Source organism: Hirundo rustica, chromosome 4 (assembly GCF_015227805.2).
Source record: "Hirundo rustica isolate bHirRus1 chromosome 4, bHirRus1.pri.v3, whole genome shotgun sequence".
NCBI classification, from domain to species: domain Eukaryota; kingdom Metazoa; phylum Chordata; class Aves; order Passeriformes; family Hirundinidae; genus Hirundo; species Hirundo rustica.
The window spans coordinates 60442826-60461004 of NC_053453.1; the positions used below are offsets into that span (position 1 = coordinate 60442826).

The following is an 18179-nucleotide window of genomic DNA, read 5'->3' on the forward strand; positions in this document are numbered from 1 at the left end:
CTCCCTGCTCGATCAGGGCAGACAAGGGTGAGCTGTGAGCAGCCACCAGAGATCTGAGAGGAGCCTTGGCCTAAGGTGGGTTTAGATCAAACGCCAGGAAGAGGCTTGGCGTGAGCAACTCCGCTCAGAAATGCACACGCTGCCTTCGCCCCTGCAGCATTTCTCTTGGAAATGGCGTTTCCCTTAAATTCCACGGTTATTTCTGAAGCCATTGCCTGCCTTTGCAATCTTTTCCAAAGTGACAGTCCGTGTGTCACTGCGGGCGGTACGATGGCAGGAAGGGTCGGGGCAGAGCGGCAACCGGGGCCAGGCCGGCATCGGAGTCGAGTCGGCTTCAGGCAGCCGAGGAGACACCTTTGTAAGGAGCAGGGGCCTAAGTAGCACCACACCAAAGATGGCGGCCCAGCCTGAAGTGGCTTTTGCCAGCATCCAAGATGGCGACGAAGGGGAGACCTCACGTGATGCCACACCAAAGATGGCGTCTTCAGCGGCAGCTACTTCTGCCAGTACCAAAGATGGCGGACAAACACCCCTGGTTGTCACGTGCTGGGGAGGGTCGCTGGGATTCCGGGGCAGCGCTGGGATGGACACGGATAAGGGGCTGCCTGCGACTCCTCAGCCAGGGGCTGCTCTGAACAGGCACCCGGAGATGCTTCAGCCTGGACAGACCCCACCCACAGCCCAAAATTACCCCGAGGAACAGCTGGCATTACCCGGGAATGTCGGCACGGTGCGTTCGCTCAGGTAGCAATTCTCGGTGCCGAGCTCCCGGAGGCCCCGCACGCCCCCAGGTATGTCCCAGCCACCCCAAATCCCTTCCCTTCCAGCCTGGGGACATCATCCATCGGCAGCGTGAAAGCCCAGGGAATCTTCTCTCTCAGAAATTAAACCCCGAGCAATGCCCTCAGAGATGCCTTAGAATAAAAGGTTAGAGCCGGATGAAGTTTTGTTTGGATGAAGTTTGGAGTTTTTCAGGGAGCCAGCTGGAACTGCAGAACTGATGGAAGGCTTCCACAGGTGGGTCCCACTGAAGCCGTGCTGAAAGCAGGGATGTGCATCCCTTTCCTCAGGGACAAGAACTCCCAGAGGCCGCTCCCGAGGCTCTGAGATGAGCTCGGCTTCTGCAGGCAGAGATGTCCTGCCCTGGGCACAGGAGCTGCCTCCGCACGGGCCGGGAGCGCGTCCGGCCACCGCCTCCTCCTGCTTTAAAATATCAGCTGGAGCCTGACCTCAGCGGGGAGACATGGGCTGAATTCCAGGGAACTCTGTCAGTGACCCCCAGGGACATCGGTGGGGCTGAGGGGTACAAATAACAAATTCTGTGGAATATAAACCTGTCCTTTTCCCGATGCCACTGAGCTTCCCTGGAAGCTCTGCTGGCTCCTGACACAGCTGGTGTTCAAGTGGCAGCTCCGCACGGGAATGTCCATGCTCCGAGAGGTACTGTCAGGTTATTCCAGCAGGAATTCAGCAGGGAATTTGGGACTCTGGGTATAATTCATCTGAGCTAGCAAAGCTGATACTGAACCCCAAATCTGGGCACCACACAGAGAACAATCCCTGTGCTGCCCTGTCAGCTAAAGCCCCGGGCTGGGAAATTTCAGCAGGCAAATGTATGGAATGATCTAAATCCCAGCACCCCCAGAGGGACAATCCAAGTCCCAGGGTGGGAGCGCTCGTGTCCTTCCCCTGCTGCCGGCGGGACAAATTCCCCCCGCAGGTTGGCCCGGCTGGGCGGGAGCCGAGAGCAGGAGCGGCGGGAGATGAGGCTGCTGGAATCTCATCTGAATCCACTGAAAACATTCTCTCCCTGCGGAGGACAGGAGCCAAAGCAGATCCCTCCTGGCCAGGCGGAGCTGGATCTGCTCGGGGGGGAAACACCCTGCCCCTGCCAGGAGCTCTGACTCTGCTTTCCCTGCCGGCTCCTGAGCGGTGTCAGCGCCACAGTGGGGGAGCTCAAATCCAAATGAACCCCACAGCCCCTGGAGTGAATAATCCCAGCAGAGAAATGCAGTGTTGTCAGAAAAAGCTTTAGATTGTTCAAAAGGCTGTGACACTGTACTGGGATTTCCAGGAACCTTCTCAGTGCTCTTGGTTTTTTAATGTATTTTTAGTCCCTCAATGGGCAGCTTGTAGAATTTATTCTGGGATTTAAAAATTGAGCAGGGTTGGCTTTGGATTGACCTTCACCTCTGGTCCCACTTTGTGCAAACGCAACTTGGGCCAAGCTGGGTGAACTCATCACCTCAGCTTTTCCCTCCAAAGTATCCCCTACTTATTTCCCTGCAGATGAACTCGGATTTTGCCCCAAACTGTGCACTCCTCACCTCCACCTGCCCTCACAGTGTCCATCCTGTTCCCCACAGGTGCCCTGGGGACACCAGGGTGGTCCCTTTGCCCACAGTGCCTTTCTCCTGCCCCTCTCTAGCCCAAGGGCTCCTCTGCTTGCTCTCTCTGCCCTTGTCCCACATGGTGGGGCAGCAAAGAGGAAAGGTTTTAGAAAACATTTCTGCAATTAATAATTAATAATTACTTCCAGTTCCCCGGTGAGAAGAACACAAACTCAGAGCCATCAAGCCTGACAGTTCCCTGCAGCGAGAGCTCAGCACACGTCCACAGGGACAAGTCAAGCATCTGAAAGAAAGAAAGAGAGAAGAAAAAGGTGATTTATTCTGTTTCAAAGTTATTTCAAGTTCTCAAAACCAAACTAATCTTTGCTCTTGATTTTGGTTGGGTGAATCATGAGCAGTGGGCACAGGTCATGTTATTCATGTTGATGGGAGTGATGCTTTCTGGGGGAAATCAGCTGATTTCCAGGTTCACTTCCTGCCCCGTGCCTGATCTGCACAGGAGAAAAACCTCTTCCATGAAGGGACTTTGCTCCATCTAATCCCATCTGCCCAGGCTGTTCCATGTGGATGTTGCCAGGCTGGGGCAGCTCTCAGCACTCTCTGCTCCAAACACAGCTCTGGCCTCCTTTGCAAACTGCTTCTGTTAGGAGGAGAGAAATCAAGGGATTGCTCATGGCAGGTTGGAGATTAAGTTATCACAAAGGGAAGTAAAGGATAAACATTCCTGTAAGAGCCTTTGGGATCTGCTGGGCACAATTGGGAAGGGGTCATTCATTCCCTGCAGTGCAAATACACAACAACCTCACACACAAAGCACAGACTGTCAGGTGGGGTCTGACAAACCTCCTGCTTCCAAATGGATTGTTGGAACAATCAGGTAGATTTAGTTGTGCTGGATCTGTAACTCAAGAATCTATAACACTGAGTTACTCCTGCACAGAACACTTGGTTGTAGGGACATCTTCCCGTTTTTCTTGCCCATGCTCCATGATTAAGACAGTATTTTCTTTCCCTGGAGCTATGACTTCAGCTGGTTTGGGAAGGCCATTTGGCTTTTGGCTCCTTTATTAAGACTGGTAGATCCAAACTCTTTATCTCCACCAACAGGAGTGACTTGAGGTGGACTTCCTCTGTTCACAATTGTTTTTTAAACTGGTAATATCAATAACTCTGCTATCCTGCTGTGTGGCTGGATAATCACACCTTGTTCACTCTTGTTCTGTGTGGAAAAGCGTAAAAAGAGTGTAAACTAGTCTCTGACACAGAGTAGCCAATGCACTCAGAGAAGGGTGTTTGCTGCTGAGGAGTGTCCTCTACCTATGAATGTTGTAGAAAGTGAATTTTCTTTAAGTACTATACCAGGATTAAGGATTCTCTGACATCTCCCTGTGGCACTGGGTTCTCCTCTTCCCTCCTGTGGTGATCAGAGGCCAGAATGAAGAAGTTCCTTCTCTGTTCCTGAGTATGACATGAAGTTTTTGTCATTCTTGTCTTTGGGGAGTTTCATGGAGGAGATATGTGTCAAAAAAACCCAGACACTGTGATTCAGTTCTTAAATCTGAGGCCTGCCCTTCTGAAAAGATCTTTTCTCCTTTTCCCCTGAGCCTGTTTCCAACCAGCTGTAATGTAGCACATCCTACAGGGAAAATGGGTGGGGAGACACATAGGACAGAGCCAATTCAAGGATTTGCAGGAAGTCATTAAATATGTTTTAGAAGTTGGAAGTGACAAGTGAAGAAGGGAATTGTTTGAGCCAGTGCTCAGCTCCAGTGCTTTCCTTAGGAAAGGAGGTACTGGAATAAAAAAATTAATCCTGGCCCACGTGGTACGTACCCACAGGGAGGTCACAACTGTGTTCCTGGCAGAAGAAGACCCGCTGACAGCAAAGTGGTTCAATACTTGCCCATGTTGCAGCAACATGGAAGGGCTGGACTTGGAGCTTTCTCTCCTTTCCTGTTCTGAGAACAGGAGCATTGGTGTTTTCAGGTGGGTTCACCCAGAAGCTGGGTATAAGAGGAAAGAAATTTGTCAGGGCCCAACCATAGTAAAGATCCTTCTAATGTTGCCCCCCACTCCCTTATCAACAGCAAAACCAAAGCATTGACCTTTTCCGAATGATTTTTGCCTGACTCAATGCCCACGTGGTCATTTACACGACACTGATAGTTATAACATTACCTGCAGTTTCCTGGAGCCATGAAACAGCCAATACTTGCAGGATGTTATTCCCTGACAGCACATTCAAAGAGAAACAAACTGCAGGGTACTCCTGTATAAGCAGTTGCTTTCTCTCACCTGAGAGAGCTTTGAGGTGTTCCTTGGAGCCATTTTGCTAGTCCTTGCTGCAGATAAGGCCACAAAACTGTAATTAACTCTCAAGATGCATTTTGGCCCCTTTTATATAGGCCTGTTTAAAATTAAACAGTGGGAGGGTTCTGGGGGGTTGTTTTCCAAACAAAAGCTTTTCTTCAAAACAATCAAACAAACCAACCCAAAATTACTTGTTTTCAAAATCCTGAAATGCAATACTTATGGGCTCACTTTTCAGAAATGTCTTCTCCTTTCTTAATCCATTACTTCTTCCCAATTATGGTCTGAGTTTGCCATTCCACGGGTGTTATGTTTCTCAGTTGATCCATCCCGGCAGCCCTCTCTGAGGGTCCCTTGTCAAAACTTGTAGCGAAGAAGCCATCCAGTCAGAGCCAGTAGATGGCAGTAAAAGATGGGGAATTGGGAAAAAAAACCCTGTAGTTGGGAAACCGCAGGTGGGTTCTCCTTTCACTGCGGGGACTTCCCCAAGCTGCTGCATGCCCTGTTTCCATGCACGAAGGAATGGTTTCTTGCAGAAACATTTTTGTCTTGTCTCATGCATTTTTTCCCTGGGTGCTTTGGGCACACAGAAACACCAGCATATCTGCCCAGTAAATTCATATTTTCACCATTTAACCCCACAAAGAAGATTCCCTAAAGAGGGGTTGCAAGCACAGTACCCAATCCATAGGCAGATCACACAAGAGCTGATGGAGGTTAACTCCTCCTCACCAGTAACTGCTGGGGAGATCCAGAAGCTGCACAACAGCTGATGGAGAAAGAGAAGAGTTGAATGTGCGCAGCCAGCTAAGGAACTGAGAACCTGCTGGTCCCCAGTAATGTCTGGGCAGCATTTGGATTAATAAATTGAATTTTACAGAGAAAATCGTCCAGGGACCTTGAGCCAGTGTGGTGGTCAAAGCCCAGATTGCGCACTTTGATACAAAGCCAAACCTTGGGGGAGCAGAACTCTCTGGTTTGTTCTGCTCACTTTCCACCTCATAAATGCCCTCTGATTATCACATGTAGTATCATGCTCCAGCTATGGCATAGATCATAGTTTTATAAAGTGCAAGGAAAGGGAACACAATTATTATATAATAATCAGAGACTCAATATAGTTACTGCAATTAAAATATATTAGAAGTCTAAATATATCCTGTTGGTCCTTTTCCTCTCCTTTTCACAACCATCACCACTTGAGAGCCTCAGAAAAATTTACATGGGAAGGACAACAAGTCCCACTTCCTGCTTAGAGCAGGGCTAACTTCAAACTTGGGTAAAATCACTCAGATTTTCTTTTAGGGCTGAGGAATCTGTTAAAACCCTGTAACTAACTGGGGCAACCAAAAAGCTCTTGAACGGCAAGGAAAGTCTCAGCATGGCAGCTCTTTAAGCTGACAACCATCACTCACAGTTCTGTGCCCATCACAGGCTCACTAAAAATCTAGTATCTGCTGCCCACATGATGTCTGAGCTGCACTGTGCATTGTGCTTGTTTGAAACATAAATTGCAGTGTGTAGAGCAGGAATGCACTGGATGCTCAAAGAGGTATTTAATACCATCAGTGCCTGGTCTCCTGTCACCTGGTTCTGTTTGCTCTGTGCTGGGGAGGTGGCTTTCTTACCAGATGCTTTCTGAAGTTTGGGGATCAGCGGGGCTCTGGAGGAGTGTTAAAAGTGAATACCAGGCTAAGGTGTGGATTACAGGAGATCCTTGTGGGGCTGGGCTACGAGGTTTGCATGTGAATTGGATCTGCCTGAGGTTAACTGACAGTGCTGGAACAAGGGCTGTGGCTGATTGGCAAATCCTTAAGGTTGTGTAAGTGTCTGAACAGCTGCAGGGAAAGATCACAGCCATTGGGTTTTGGTCTCCATTTATGTACATTTATGTTTGTGCTTTGTACAAACAGAGCCATTCAAGCCTTCTCTGCAGACGAAGTCGGTTCTGCGGTCCCACCATAAGGTGCAAGGGCCTCATTGACTCTTTCCTGGCTTGGGAAGTGGACTGAGGAGGGCAAGGAGCAGAGATGGAATGGAAAGGTGGAAGGAAGAGTCCAGCAGGGTTGTGCTTCCCTATCTTGCTGTCCCTGAGGAGGATGGCATCCGCTTCCCCCTGGCACAATCCTCCAGGAAGCAGCTCCCAAGCCCTCCCTCAAGTACAGAAGAGCAAACCTGGACTTCCCATGCTGCAGCAGGGGCAGGGGGCTTGGCTGTTGCTGCTCACGTGCACACAGGAAATGTCTTGTTAGCATCAGGATATTGTGAATGCTTCATTTTCTTATGTGCTTTAGTGAATAATAACAAATTAAAAAAAAAAAAAAAAAAAAGCACATTTCCTTATGAGCACTTGAGTGTCTGTCTACTCTAAAGGGTGTGGCTGGTGTCGTGGAAGGGAAAAGAAAAAAAACAAGCCCAAACACAGCTGAAAATAAATCACTCTCAGACAGTGGAAAGCATTTGCAGAATTGTACCAGTGTGTTCTGGTCCCATGACCAATTTTCCCACCTCACCTCAGAGTCCAAGAAGCTCAGCTACAGTTAAAGCAGAGTTGTGCCTCCTGCCTTGGAGCAGTGCCTGCTCTCAGGGAGGGTGCGTGGCAGTCCCACAGGTCACTCTTAGCACTGTGCAGGACAGGACTATAAAGATAAACAAAAGTTATGAACTCTATCAAAAAGGTTACAAGCTCACCTCATCATTCAGGAATCAACACTATCACTAAATTAGGCCAGAATTTTTTTAAGACGTCACGGGAGAGGGTACAGTTGGTACCAAATCCAATTAACAGAACAATTTCATTCAGCAATTTAGATACTACATAACCATTTAAGCTTGCAGTATGTAATTAAAAACATATCTTGACTAAAATTTTAATTTAATAATAAATAGACAATCCATATTAAAAATTGGATGGAATCTGTAACTGAGGCAAGATAATCACAGTTCCTCCAAGTGTCATTTGGGGAACTTACCATCAACTTAAATGCACAAGCTATATTATACTTACTTAGATGTGTCTTACCTTTAAAGATGTTTAACAAGTCAAAAGAAATATTCTCTAAAGTTGGTGGTGTGAGCCATATTGTCTATAACATGAATAATACAGAATTAATTCATGGCGGAGTTGTGAGATCAAAGCTGCTGATGTTTCTGACTCTCCTTCCTCTCCATCTTTGCAGGTCAACAAGGCTTCCCTGCAGTGTTATGCTCTGTGCCTGAGAGTGGCAGCACACAGTGTGCTAATGTGGCTTTGTTGGTATCAGCACTAAATTCCTACCTGGCATCTGCTGTGACTACAGGATCTGCTCGAGTGACCACAGGTCCCAGTCCACCTTAGAGTCTTGCATGGGGGTGAGTTCAGTACAGGGGAACTGTCTGAGGCACTCCATCCTCAGGCTTTCCACCCTCACCAGGTGTGGGTGGTCCTTTCTAATTCCCTTCTGATACCAATACAGAAAAAGCATCACAATGGCCTTACAGAACTGCCTGGTCTCTTAAACAGAGTGCCAGTGAATTCCAGGAGCTTGCAAAGTATAATCTCTATGATAGGCCCTTTCTTTGATACACCTTCTACCCCACTGCAAACACAAGTTTTGGGTTCCCCTCCCCACCTAGCTGTCATCCAGCTGTCCAGATAATCAATTCCAAAGCTTTGCCCCTCAGCCTCCATTCTGCACCACCTTCCATGCCTTAAATCCAGCAGACTCCTGGTCCCCCCAGCAGCTCAGAAGCCCCAGTTCTAACTGGTCTCAGGGGAAATTGTTTGGGATGGTGACACTGCTGGTGCTGGCCACAGAGGAGCACAGTCCCAAGCCCTGGGATCTCTGCCGGAGCCTGTGCCGAGTGCTGTCCCCACACTGAGCACTCAGTGTGGCAACCAGAGGCGTGCCTGACCCTGGAGCTCCTGGCTTATCCACAGGAGTCAGGCACTAGTTATCCTGGCAAGGATAACTACAAACCAAACCCAAGATAACAGGTAATATAGAGAATGGAGAACATGAAGGAAGGGATGAGCTGCTCCATCTCCAGCAAGGAAAGGGCAGTTCTTATAATTCACTGGCTGCTCTGCACATTGAGTAAATAGAAAAAAGAAAAGCACAAGGTAAACCCAAACAACCAAAACACACACACACAAAAACCCCCCAAACCAGACAACCTACCTTGAATGGTGGCTGTATATTAGGCACTGAGTATTCTCTACTTTGGTGAACAATGCAGGTCCTTATTCAGACCCAGCAGCAGACCAGCACTGTCAGCACTGACTCCTCATGCCTGATACTGTTTATGTCCTAAACTCTCAGCAGAGTTTCATCTTGACAAAATCTATCCCAATCTAGCCCACAGATTCCTTCCCTGGTACCGCTGTCCATGGTATGTTGTGCTGTCATTTTCTTTGCCATGAGAATGAACACCAATTAGTTCAAGAAATTTTGGAAACATCCCCCATATCCTATTATTCTCCTAACGGTAATTGCCCAGGCCCAGGGCAGAAGCAAAGTGGTCTAAATTAAGGAAGCCATGAGAATAAACTGTGAAAGGTGATGAATTTTTCCAGGGAATAGAGGTGGGTCTCTTATACTTCAGCAAGTTTGTGATTTGAGTGGAGTGCAGAAAGAGGAAAGGCACAGCGAGAGAACAGCAGCAGTGGAGGGAAAGTGGCCCACAAGTGCTGCTTTGCCAATTGTACCTCAGTGTGGCAACATCACATCTTGCTGGTGGTTTCCAAGAATGGCCAGGACACGTATTTGTATTCCCAGAGCACAGGGAACCCCTTCAGAATTGCTTCCATAACCAGCTGGTCTGACAAATAGGTGTGTGAAAGAACACTGTTATATGTGTATACTCCAACACAAACACCCAGGAAGCGCAGCCTGCCCTGCATTAGGAACCCTCTAATCATGTGCAAATGAGAGCAATTCACTGCCAAAGTGTGATGCTGGGGGTTGCCGGTTTGCAAATCGAAAACTCTTTAATTCACACTAACCCAGAACACAGTTCCAATTTGATATGAAGAGAGGATGATTTCATGATGAGGACTATCAGATTCTGAAGCATTTCGCCCACAGAGAAACTCCCTCCTGGGAGGTTGTCAGCAACACTCAGCAACCTGTTCAAAGTTCAGTGTTGAGCCAGAGATGGGACTGAAGACATTTGGAGGCCCTTCCTCCCTGCCTGATCCTGTGCTAATCCCCACCTTTTCTGCACAGCCATTCTGAAATGGAGGGCTTCTTCCTGTATTATTTGGTGGATACACATTTTTGGGGCACAAGGACTGCTCCTTGAGCTGACAAAGCACAGATAAAGTAACTTTCTCCTTCTCTCACCTATCCGACTGCCACAGCAAATCTTGGGCTCCTGCAGGTGGCCAGACAACCCTGTCAGGGCTTATAAATGCATTTGGGATTATCTCCTCAGAAGAATGTGTTCTTTGGCTGATCTGATCACCAGAAATTGGCACTTGATTCTGCCTCGAGTTGTGTGGTATTAAAGCTTCAGTGGACACCTACTTTTTCAAAGCTCCAAAACATTTGCTGCCATTTTCAATCCTCAAAGCTTTCAGTTCTATAAAATGCTATCGGTTCTGTTCTCCAATTATTATCTCCTTCCTTGTTTGGTTTCTCCTCAAGGTGCTGCTGAGAAGTGGTGGAATACAGGTACAGTCCCAGGTGATGCCAGCTACATCTTCACTGCTTTCAAGTGCCAAAGGCTCCCTTAGGTTAAGTACAAATTCTGCTTGATGCCCTTTGGAAAGCTTGGTCACACTAAGCAAAGTTTGTCTCTGCTCACAGGTGTGTTATAAAGATGCTGCCTCATGACAACTGCAGTTCATCAGGTTCCAGGCCAGCTCTCTGCAAATGGTAACCTCAAAGGCACAGCATGGTCACAGATGGATCACTGCAGTATAAATCATTCATACAGAAAAAGCTTTCATTAGAAGAGAAAGATCAAGCATTCAAACGGCTCTCCCAGCACATGGAAATGAAGTTTAGGATCTACATTAAAAACCAGTTGGTGAAACCAGTTCAACTTTTTTATTTAGTACTAATGCAGTGTTTGTCCTGGTAATACCACAAAGCATAACCACTTCAAACAGGTGAGGTTTCATGGAGTCCTCCACTCTTGGAAGTGTCTACATCCTAACACCACAGCCCAGTGCAAACCCAAACTTGCTATATACTGGGATGTGCAAGCAGCAACTCAGCTGTGTGAGGATGGTTTGCACCAGCAATGCAGGGGACTTGCAAAGCTCCAGCTGCATGTAGCATCCCTCTGCAAAACCCACATAATGTTTTATCTCTGCCAGGACAGTCAGATTTCAGTGTTTTCTGCATATAGATTCTAAAAGTGTCTATCACCACAGTGCTTCACAATTGATCTGGTTTTTACCTTGCAGGCTTGGAGATTCCATGTGTCAAGATGATCTAGCTGAGGTAACAGATGACTTGGATGTTTCAAAGAGTTCTTGCTAATGTCCCTCATAAAACCAGAAGGAAATCGCTATGAAATAAATGAACATTTAATCAGTTACTGACTACAGTAATAAAAAGTGGAGGATACCTGTTTGGACTTGTAGATTTATTGAAAGGTTAAGTGGAAGGGTGGCAGTTGATTGATTATTTAATAAATTACTTATGATCACAGAAATGTAAGACAGCTGCAAAAGGACCTTCCAGAGGTCTGATTGGTCTCCTTGCCCTCAGGGACAGCTCACTGCCCACCAGGCCCTTCTCCTCAGAGCTACTCTCCAGCAGGTGACCCCCAGCCTGTGCTGGGGTCCAGGGTTTTTCTTCTCCCAGTGCAGGACCCTGCATTTGCCTTTTCTGGATTTCAGGCAGCTCCTCTGCCCATCTCTCCACCCTGCTGAGGTCCTTGGGAAGGGCTGTGCAGCCCCCAGGGGGATTGGCTGCCCTCCCAGCTCTGTCGCCACCGAACCCTTCACCCAAGGCACTGATGAATATATTAAACAATTGATTCTGGGGGACACCACTGGTGAGAGGCCCCCAACCAAACCCTGTACCACTGATTATGAACCTCTGGGATCTGCTGTTCAGCAGGTGTTGATGGGGGAGATGAGATAAAACCTTCAAACAGCACCACGTTAATCACTGCCAGTCAACAAGAAAACTCAAAGGGAGAAAATACTCAGATACTGTATTTAAAAAGAAATAAAAAGCTTAAAAGCTTAGCAGCTCACCCATGCTAGCTGAGACTTGACAACACCACAGAAATCAGCATCACAGTAGACTCTGCATACCCATAAAAGACAGTTTCCTTTTCCATGAAGATTTTGCTGGAATGTTCTGCAAAGAATTCCTGTGCATGGCACCCCCCCATTTTGTTAATGGCACAGTGCCACCCATGTCACACTCCTGTCTGTGGCTCTTTTACACAGTGCAATGCACATTGCAATGAAATGCACAGATTATTTGTTTCATAAGACTATTTTGACATACATTGAAATAGTAAAAGGTGCATTCTGTGTATTTAAGAGATTAACAGATTTTATTGTTTTCTAAAATATTTTACAATACAGAGACCCAAACCAGTAATTCCTGACAATTTTAGCCACTGTCCTGTGGATGAACAATATGTTGGTAAATTTTTGCTGACATATACATACATCCACTTTCTAAGCTTGCACATTTGGATTCACTGAAAATGATGACTAAATATATCTATAAGCTCAAAAAGCAAACGATAAAGTCCAAGATTACCAACAGTGTTTGATAGTTACCTCGAAAAAGATTTGTTAACTTTATTACAGTGTAGCTTCCTAACATGGCATATCTACTTACCTGACACTTAGTTTTAACACGGATCTGCTGTAGTTTTACAACCCAGTTTTCAATGTCACAAATGCTTATTTGACACGATTACAGCTGGCCAAGTTGTAACTGCAAACAAATGTAGGTTTTACAGTGTTCTGCTACAATAATCCATGTTTGGACAAAAGCTAGTTTATATTTAGACTCATAAATTTATCCACAAATACTGATTTTGAGTATATTAGTGTATTTACTGTACTTCTGAAAAATCTAATCACAGAATACTTTGTCTATGGTACAGTAATGAATATGGCAGGAAAGCAGATTTAAATATACCTATAATTTAACTCTTAAAACAGTCTAAATCTTATTGACACCAAACGGCTTGATAACTAATAGCCATGCTCTTCATATTTTGGAATATCAAATTATATGTACATATACACAACATAGATAGGCTCTTAATAAAAGCATTTAGTATATTTTACAGTCTTTAATCAGCCTTCACAGATTTAACATTTCAAATCACCCAAGAATCATAAACAGTTAAAAGAAGATTTTTTTTTTCCCCCCCCTGCAAACATGTGCTGGAAATACGCACTGTTCTGGGACTTATGCATAATTTATATTTCTTTTGAATGCCACTTAAGATCTAGATGGAAAACTATTAGTTCAAGTGTCAACCCACGTAAAGAACATTTGTAATAGAACCCCAACCCTTGACACCTGCAGATATTTCTGCTACAAATAACCTTCTGTAACAGATATTTATTAAATACAGCATTTTGTTTTAAAACTCCATTTACAACTCCAAGCCATGCTGACAACACAAAAATTACTACAACATGGAAAGAGCTTTCATTCAGTCAAGTGGTGACTAAATCTATGTCATAATTTAAGTATTAATTGATAAAGCATACAAAAAGGTGCTTAACTACATAGCATTTAAATAAAAAAATACTGCATCTTTTAGACGTTGATAAGAACAAATAAAAAATTAACTATAATAATCTTTATAATTCAAGTTGCAAGTTACTGAAGGTCACTTAAAATAACTGATTAAACAAAAGTGAGCATAAAGCCACATACCTGGGATAGGATGAGGCATAAGCATAGAAAATGCAAAAGTGTTTAGGATCCACAATAACAGACCATGTGGGAAGAAAAAGTTTAAAAAGTATTTTTCCTATCATAGTATTTTTTCAGCCTAACTCTTTTCCTTTGCATTGTGTACAAGTTGTGAAAACAATGTCAAGCTTCTGTCTTCCATTCAGCCTTATTTCGGTATCAAGCTCTCACCTTTTCATTAAAATATATACACTCTATACATCCATTCAGTTTCCTCCCACTTCACCCAAATACACTGTACAGGCCTACAGAGCTCTTGTGACACTCCTGTCTTTATTCTGTCCTTTGTCACTGGATTGGTTCCACATAGTTTGCTGGGTATAAACCAACTTGTCCATTGTCCAGGCGTCCTTTGCACCAGCCCTGCTCATCCTCATTCTCCATTTTGGTTAACTCATCCCCTGAAAAAAAGAAGGAACATTTTCCCCAACTTAGTGCAAGTCAAATACGTGTTTCATTAGGCTTATTGTATTAAGATTTTAAGGGAAACATGGAAGAAAATGCTACAAAAATTAAATAACTCAGAATTTGCTTGCTAACTTCCCGACTATCCATTCAGACATTTATGAACTGTAGGTAACTTCGTTTTGACTACAACACATATCTGGTATTCTGCATTCTCAGGGAATACTTTGACTCTTGAGAGCCTGCAGACTCCAAGATGCTCCACAGGAGCAAAGGAAGCTCCACCTCAGCCAGGCAGAAAAGGCCACATTGAGTAACAAATATTTCCTCCTGTGCAACTTATTTGTGTCAAATGATTTCCCTAGATAAAACTGATTCGTGTTTTATCTTAGCAGTAGGAAATAGATGATGAAGATATTAATCACTTTTTAACAGTCCCAAATAGTAGAGAGTCTTGGTGTCATTTAGGAGAATATAAACCAACAAAAGGACTATAAATTCTTTGGTAGAAATGGACAAGCTTCATACTAAATCTGCTCAAGACACCAATCGTTATAGCTTTTCTTTTAGATAAAAAGATTAAAGCTTCATCTTTTCTAGTTTTTAAGCTTATCAGAAAACTAATAAATACCCATTATGAACAAATGTTTGGCACTTCAGACTCTACTTGGTTTATGGAGACATGTTACAGTTTCCCCACTTTTTGTAGTGCTGCAGAATGAGAGTGTACAATTTCAAACCTTCCATGAAGTGTGTGTTAATAAAGAGAGCAAACAAAGGCTACCAAAAATTCACATTTCAATGACAGCATGCCCTAACAAATGCATCTGTATGAAAGCTTGAGCTTGGAAACTTGGTGATCCTCCAGGTCGAAGAATATGTAAACACTTTTAAGTGTCATCTGCAGAGCAGTTACAATGAAACCACTGTGATGATAAAACCAGAACACATGATAACATATTCTGCAAACATTGCAGGGACAGCATTTACTGTCACTACTCTCAGCCAGGGAGGGTCACAGGAGAGCGGGACATATATATTGTAAATAATTATGTCCCTTCCTCTTACATGCTTCTAAAACCTCTCATAAGATACGTAAAAGGTTATTCTTGCTCTCTGGAAGCCTCTCACAGCTGTTTGCCAAGAGGAAAAAAAACAAAAAAAACCCAAAAAAACCCAAAAAGCACCAGATGTAAAGGTACTCCACTATAAAAATGAGCTTCATGTATTGAAGTACATTTAATGGACACTGTGCAGAGCATATATTCTGTAACATGTATTTAGAAGCATTGTGTACGTAAAATCTTTGGATGCCCAAGGAAATCCCAGCTGAGAATATCCATGTACGTTTGAACGAATCCTTAAAATGCATTAATCCTCTGTTGACAGGTGCTTAGGAGCCTAGGAATATCTACAGGATTGAGTACATTTTAAATTGGCTCCCACTTGACCTACTGAGCTCTTTTCCTTAGTTTTCTGTATGTTCAGTGTAAAGCCAGTCACACTTAACACTTCTGCCCAAAAACTAAGCAGCCATAGCCATCCTATTAATTCAGCATCTGTAAGGGGATTCATGGTCCAGAACATCATCCATTTCCTACAATTGTGTCAATGCCAGAATTTGGTGTTGTAACACTCTTTAATGCTCTTCCTTCATCTCTAATGCCTTTCCTGCTACTGAACTGCTTGTAAGTGAAGTCTGCATGTTATTTCCCAGTTTCATACCTCCTGTACTTTATTTCTACAAACCTCACACACTGAGAGCCACTTGGTTCAAGGGTTTAATGCAGCTGGCACTGCAGCACAGAGCACCTAACTTTGTATTTAACCATTACATCTGTGTATATAAACATTGCATAGTTTTGCCAAGGAAAGACTTATTACTGTAAACCCTGGCTGCTTCACAGGTACCACAGATATATTTCCAGAGGATTAGCATGCTTCCATCCCCTGCTGAGAAAAAAGGAGCAGTTAAAGTCTATGGAAGGAAAAGTAACTTTTGGCTTGTGTGCATTCCACAGAAAGTACCAGATGTTTTGTTACTACTGTACTTCTGTCAGGGCACAATTCACCAAAGTTCATGGACAAATAACCCATTTGTCCACTCTGGAAGCCTACAATACTTGTCTACAAAGAAGAAAAGTCAGATGTTCGGTGGTTTCACTAATAAAAAAGGAAGGAGGTGAGTTAAAAGCAGAGCACCACCACCTGAGCTGGGGGGTGCTGGTTCAGAAAGCACAAACTGCATATAGAATATGACCTGGGGACACATTGTTCTGAGCACTACCCTTCTCCACCAGCAGAACAGACATCCTGCAGTTCCCCGATTAGCTACAACATGGACTGGTTCCCTAACTTTTAGCTCTAACATCCACCTAAGAACCACAGCAGGTGATGACCAGCCCCAGATGAAAGGGAGGCAGAATCAAAGTTTCTTGGAGTTTCTTTTCAACACTTGAATCCTGTTTTTCTACGACAATAATCTAGTTATTACAGGAGATGGGAATAAATGACAAGCAAATGGGAAAAGAGACAAACTCAAAGAGCGTCTCTCTCATTTGCACAAAGTGAAGTTCTGTTTGCTTTTGCTAAGCTATTCCTGCCATCTTGTTCTGGAATTCCTGGTTGGAAAATGTCTCCTGAAATTCTGGGCAAGTCAGTTAACAACTGGCTTGGAAGTCATGAACAGTGGGTAGATTCCAGCTGGAGGCAGCAGCACCTGTGGTGTGCAGTGACCCATGATGTCACCGTCCTGTGTGCGATGGGTTTCCCCCATCAGTTGCATCTTTTCTGTCCTCTCAACTCCTGTAACACTGAGGGGAAGAAAAGAGTTTAGGGCTCAAGGGAGATACAACACCTTTAGACTGAAAAACAGGTAAAGACAATTCCTGTGCTTAACATACACTGAAGAGGGGTGAAAAGAGACAGTTAAAAAAAGTCTCTGTCCACGGCTAAATTTTCAACCCTAAAAAGTTAGCACTGCAGAAAGATGGATGCCAAAAATTGGATGCTTTCCATTTAAACAGAGAAGCTATCAGTTGATTTAATACAATTTCATGATTAGCTGCTGTAGTATTTTCCTTTAAAAAAACAACGCTGTCGAGTTGGCATTTCCAGACAGCTAAAAGCAGCAGCTGTTACTGTTGCCAAAGAAGAAAAGGGAGAAAGAGGATTTCCAGTTCTGCAGGTCATTTTGTTTCACTTAGGATGGTAAGAAAGGAATATCTCAGAGGCAACTCAACACATTCCAAAGAGCTTAGGAGCCAGTGCTGCCAAACAGGGAATACCAAAAAGCACTATTAGGAGGGATGACGGCTGGACAGGATCCTGTATGTGGAGCTGTACATCCAGAGAAACAGGTGACTTCAGAAAATAAAAGCTGAAGAGAAAAAAAAAAATCCCATCTTTCTCCTTTTTGACAAATATTTTAAAGTAAATGTTGCAAACTTACCAGCTTTAAAGCTGAGCTCATCTTGCTCCTGGCCCTCGTAGTCATAGAGTGCACGTACTCTCACCTCCATGGTAGGAGGGGTATCTTCATCAAAGGGATTGGTGTCTCCATTTGCATCAGTGGAAGAGAAGGGGTTGTTGGACTCCTCATCAGACCAATCTGTGGGGTAGCTTTGGTTTTTCTCATAGCTGCTGACACTGAAAATCAATTTTGAAATTATTCTTTTCTGCTTTTAAAATAGGAGACTAGAAATACCACTAAGATACCCCTAAATATGCTTAAACTCCACCCTAAGGCCCAGTTTTGAAACTTTCCTTCTGGTATCTTCTCATCTATCTTTAACTGATAATGCCTCATTAAAAAAAAAAAAAAAAAAAAAAAAAAAAAAAAAAAAAAAAAAAAATTCTTGCAATGCATTTACAAAGTTAGAAAAAGGCAAAACCAACACACATCAATCTCCCCCTAAACTCAAAAAACTTGTCTCTCAAAAAATCCGTGGGATTATTTACTCTGGAAAGGTAAAAGGGATGCTGTAGTTGTTGAGAGGGATTATCTGGTTTAGGCAAAACATTTAAACTGCTTTGTAGAACTTTCCTTCCAAACCTCTATGCACCTCTACAAGAGCTTCCAACACTTTTTCTATATTGCAATCCACCAATAAAAAATTTCATTATACTGCAACAACTTGATCATTTAAAGAGAAGTTCACTGTTCAGCATGCACATGCCAGTTAAGAGAGTGGAATATCCCTAGAGTGCACACTGAAGC

At 44.1% G+C, this 18179-nt stretch overlaps 1 protein-coding gene and 1 long non-coding RNA gene across 7 annotated transcripts in view; one reads left to right on the plus strand and one right to left on the minus strand.

The window, feature by feature from the left end:
* The first annotated feature begins 578 nt into the window (after positions 1-578).
* LOC120751908 (uncharacterized) lies at positions 579-11149 on the plus strand. The gene is made up of 3 exons (XR_005700552.2): positions 579-791; positions 2540-2662; positions 7841-11149. It is a non-coding gene; the product is annotated as an uncharacterized LOC120751908 (long non-coding RNA).
* A 987-nt stretch (positions 11150-12136) lies between these two features.
* PACSIN2 (protein kinase C and casein kinase substrate in neurons 2) overlaps positions 12137-18179 on the minus strand; it is a 53025-nt gene continuing 46982 nt past the window's right edge. For all 6 annotated transcript variants that reach the window (XM_040061818.2, XM_040061816.1, XM_040061813.2 and 3 more), the window contains 2 exons: positions 17412-17608; positions 12137-13956 (listed from right to left, as the gene is read on the minus strand). In XM_040061818.2, the coding sequence (XP_039917752.1) occupies positions 13844-13956; positions 17412-17608 (310 nt within the window). In that variant the 3' untranslated portion in view covers positions 12137-13843. The remainder of the gene's footprint in view (positions 13957-17411; positions 17609-18179) is intronic.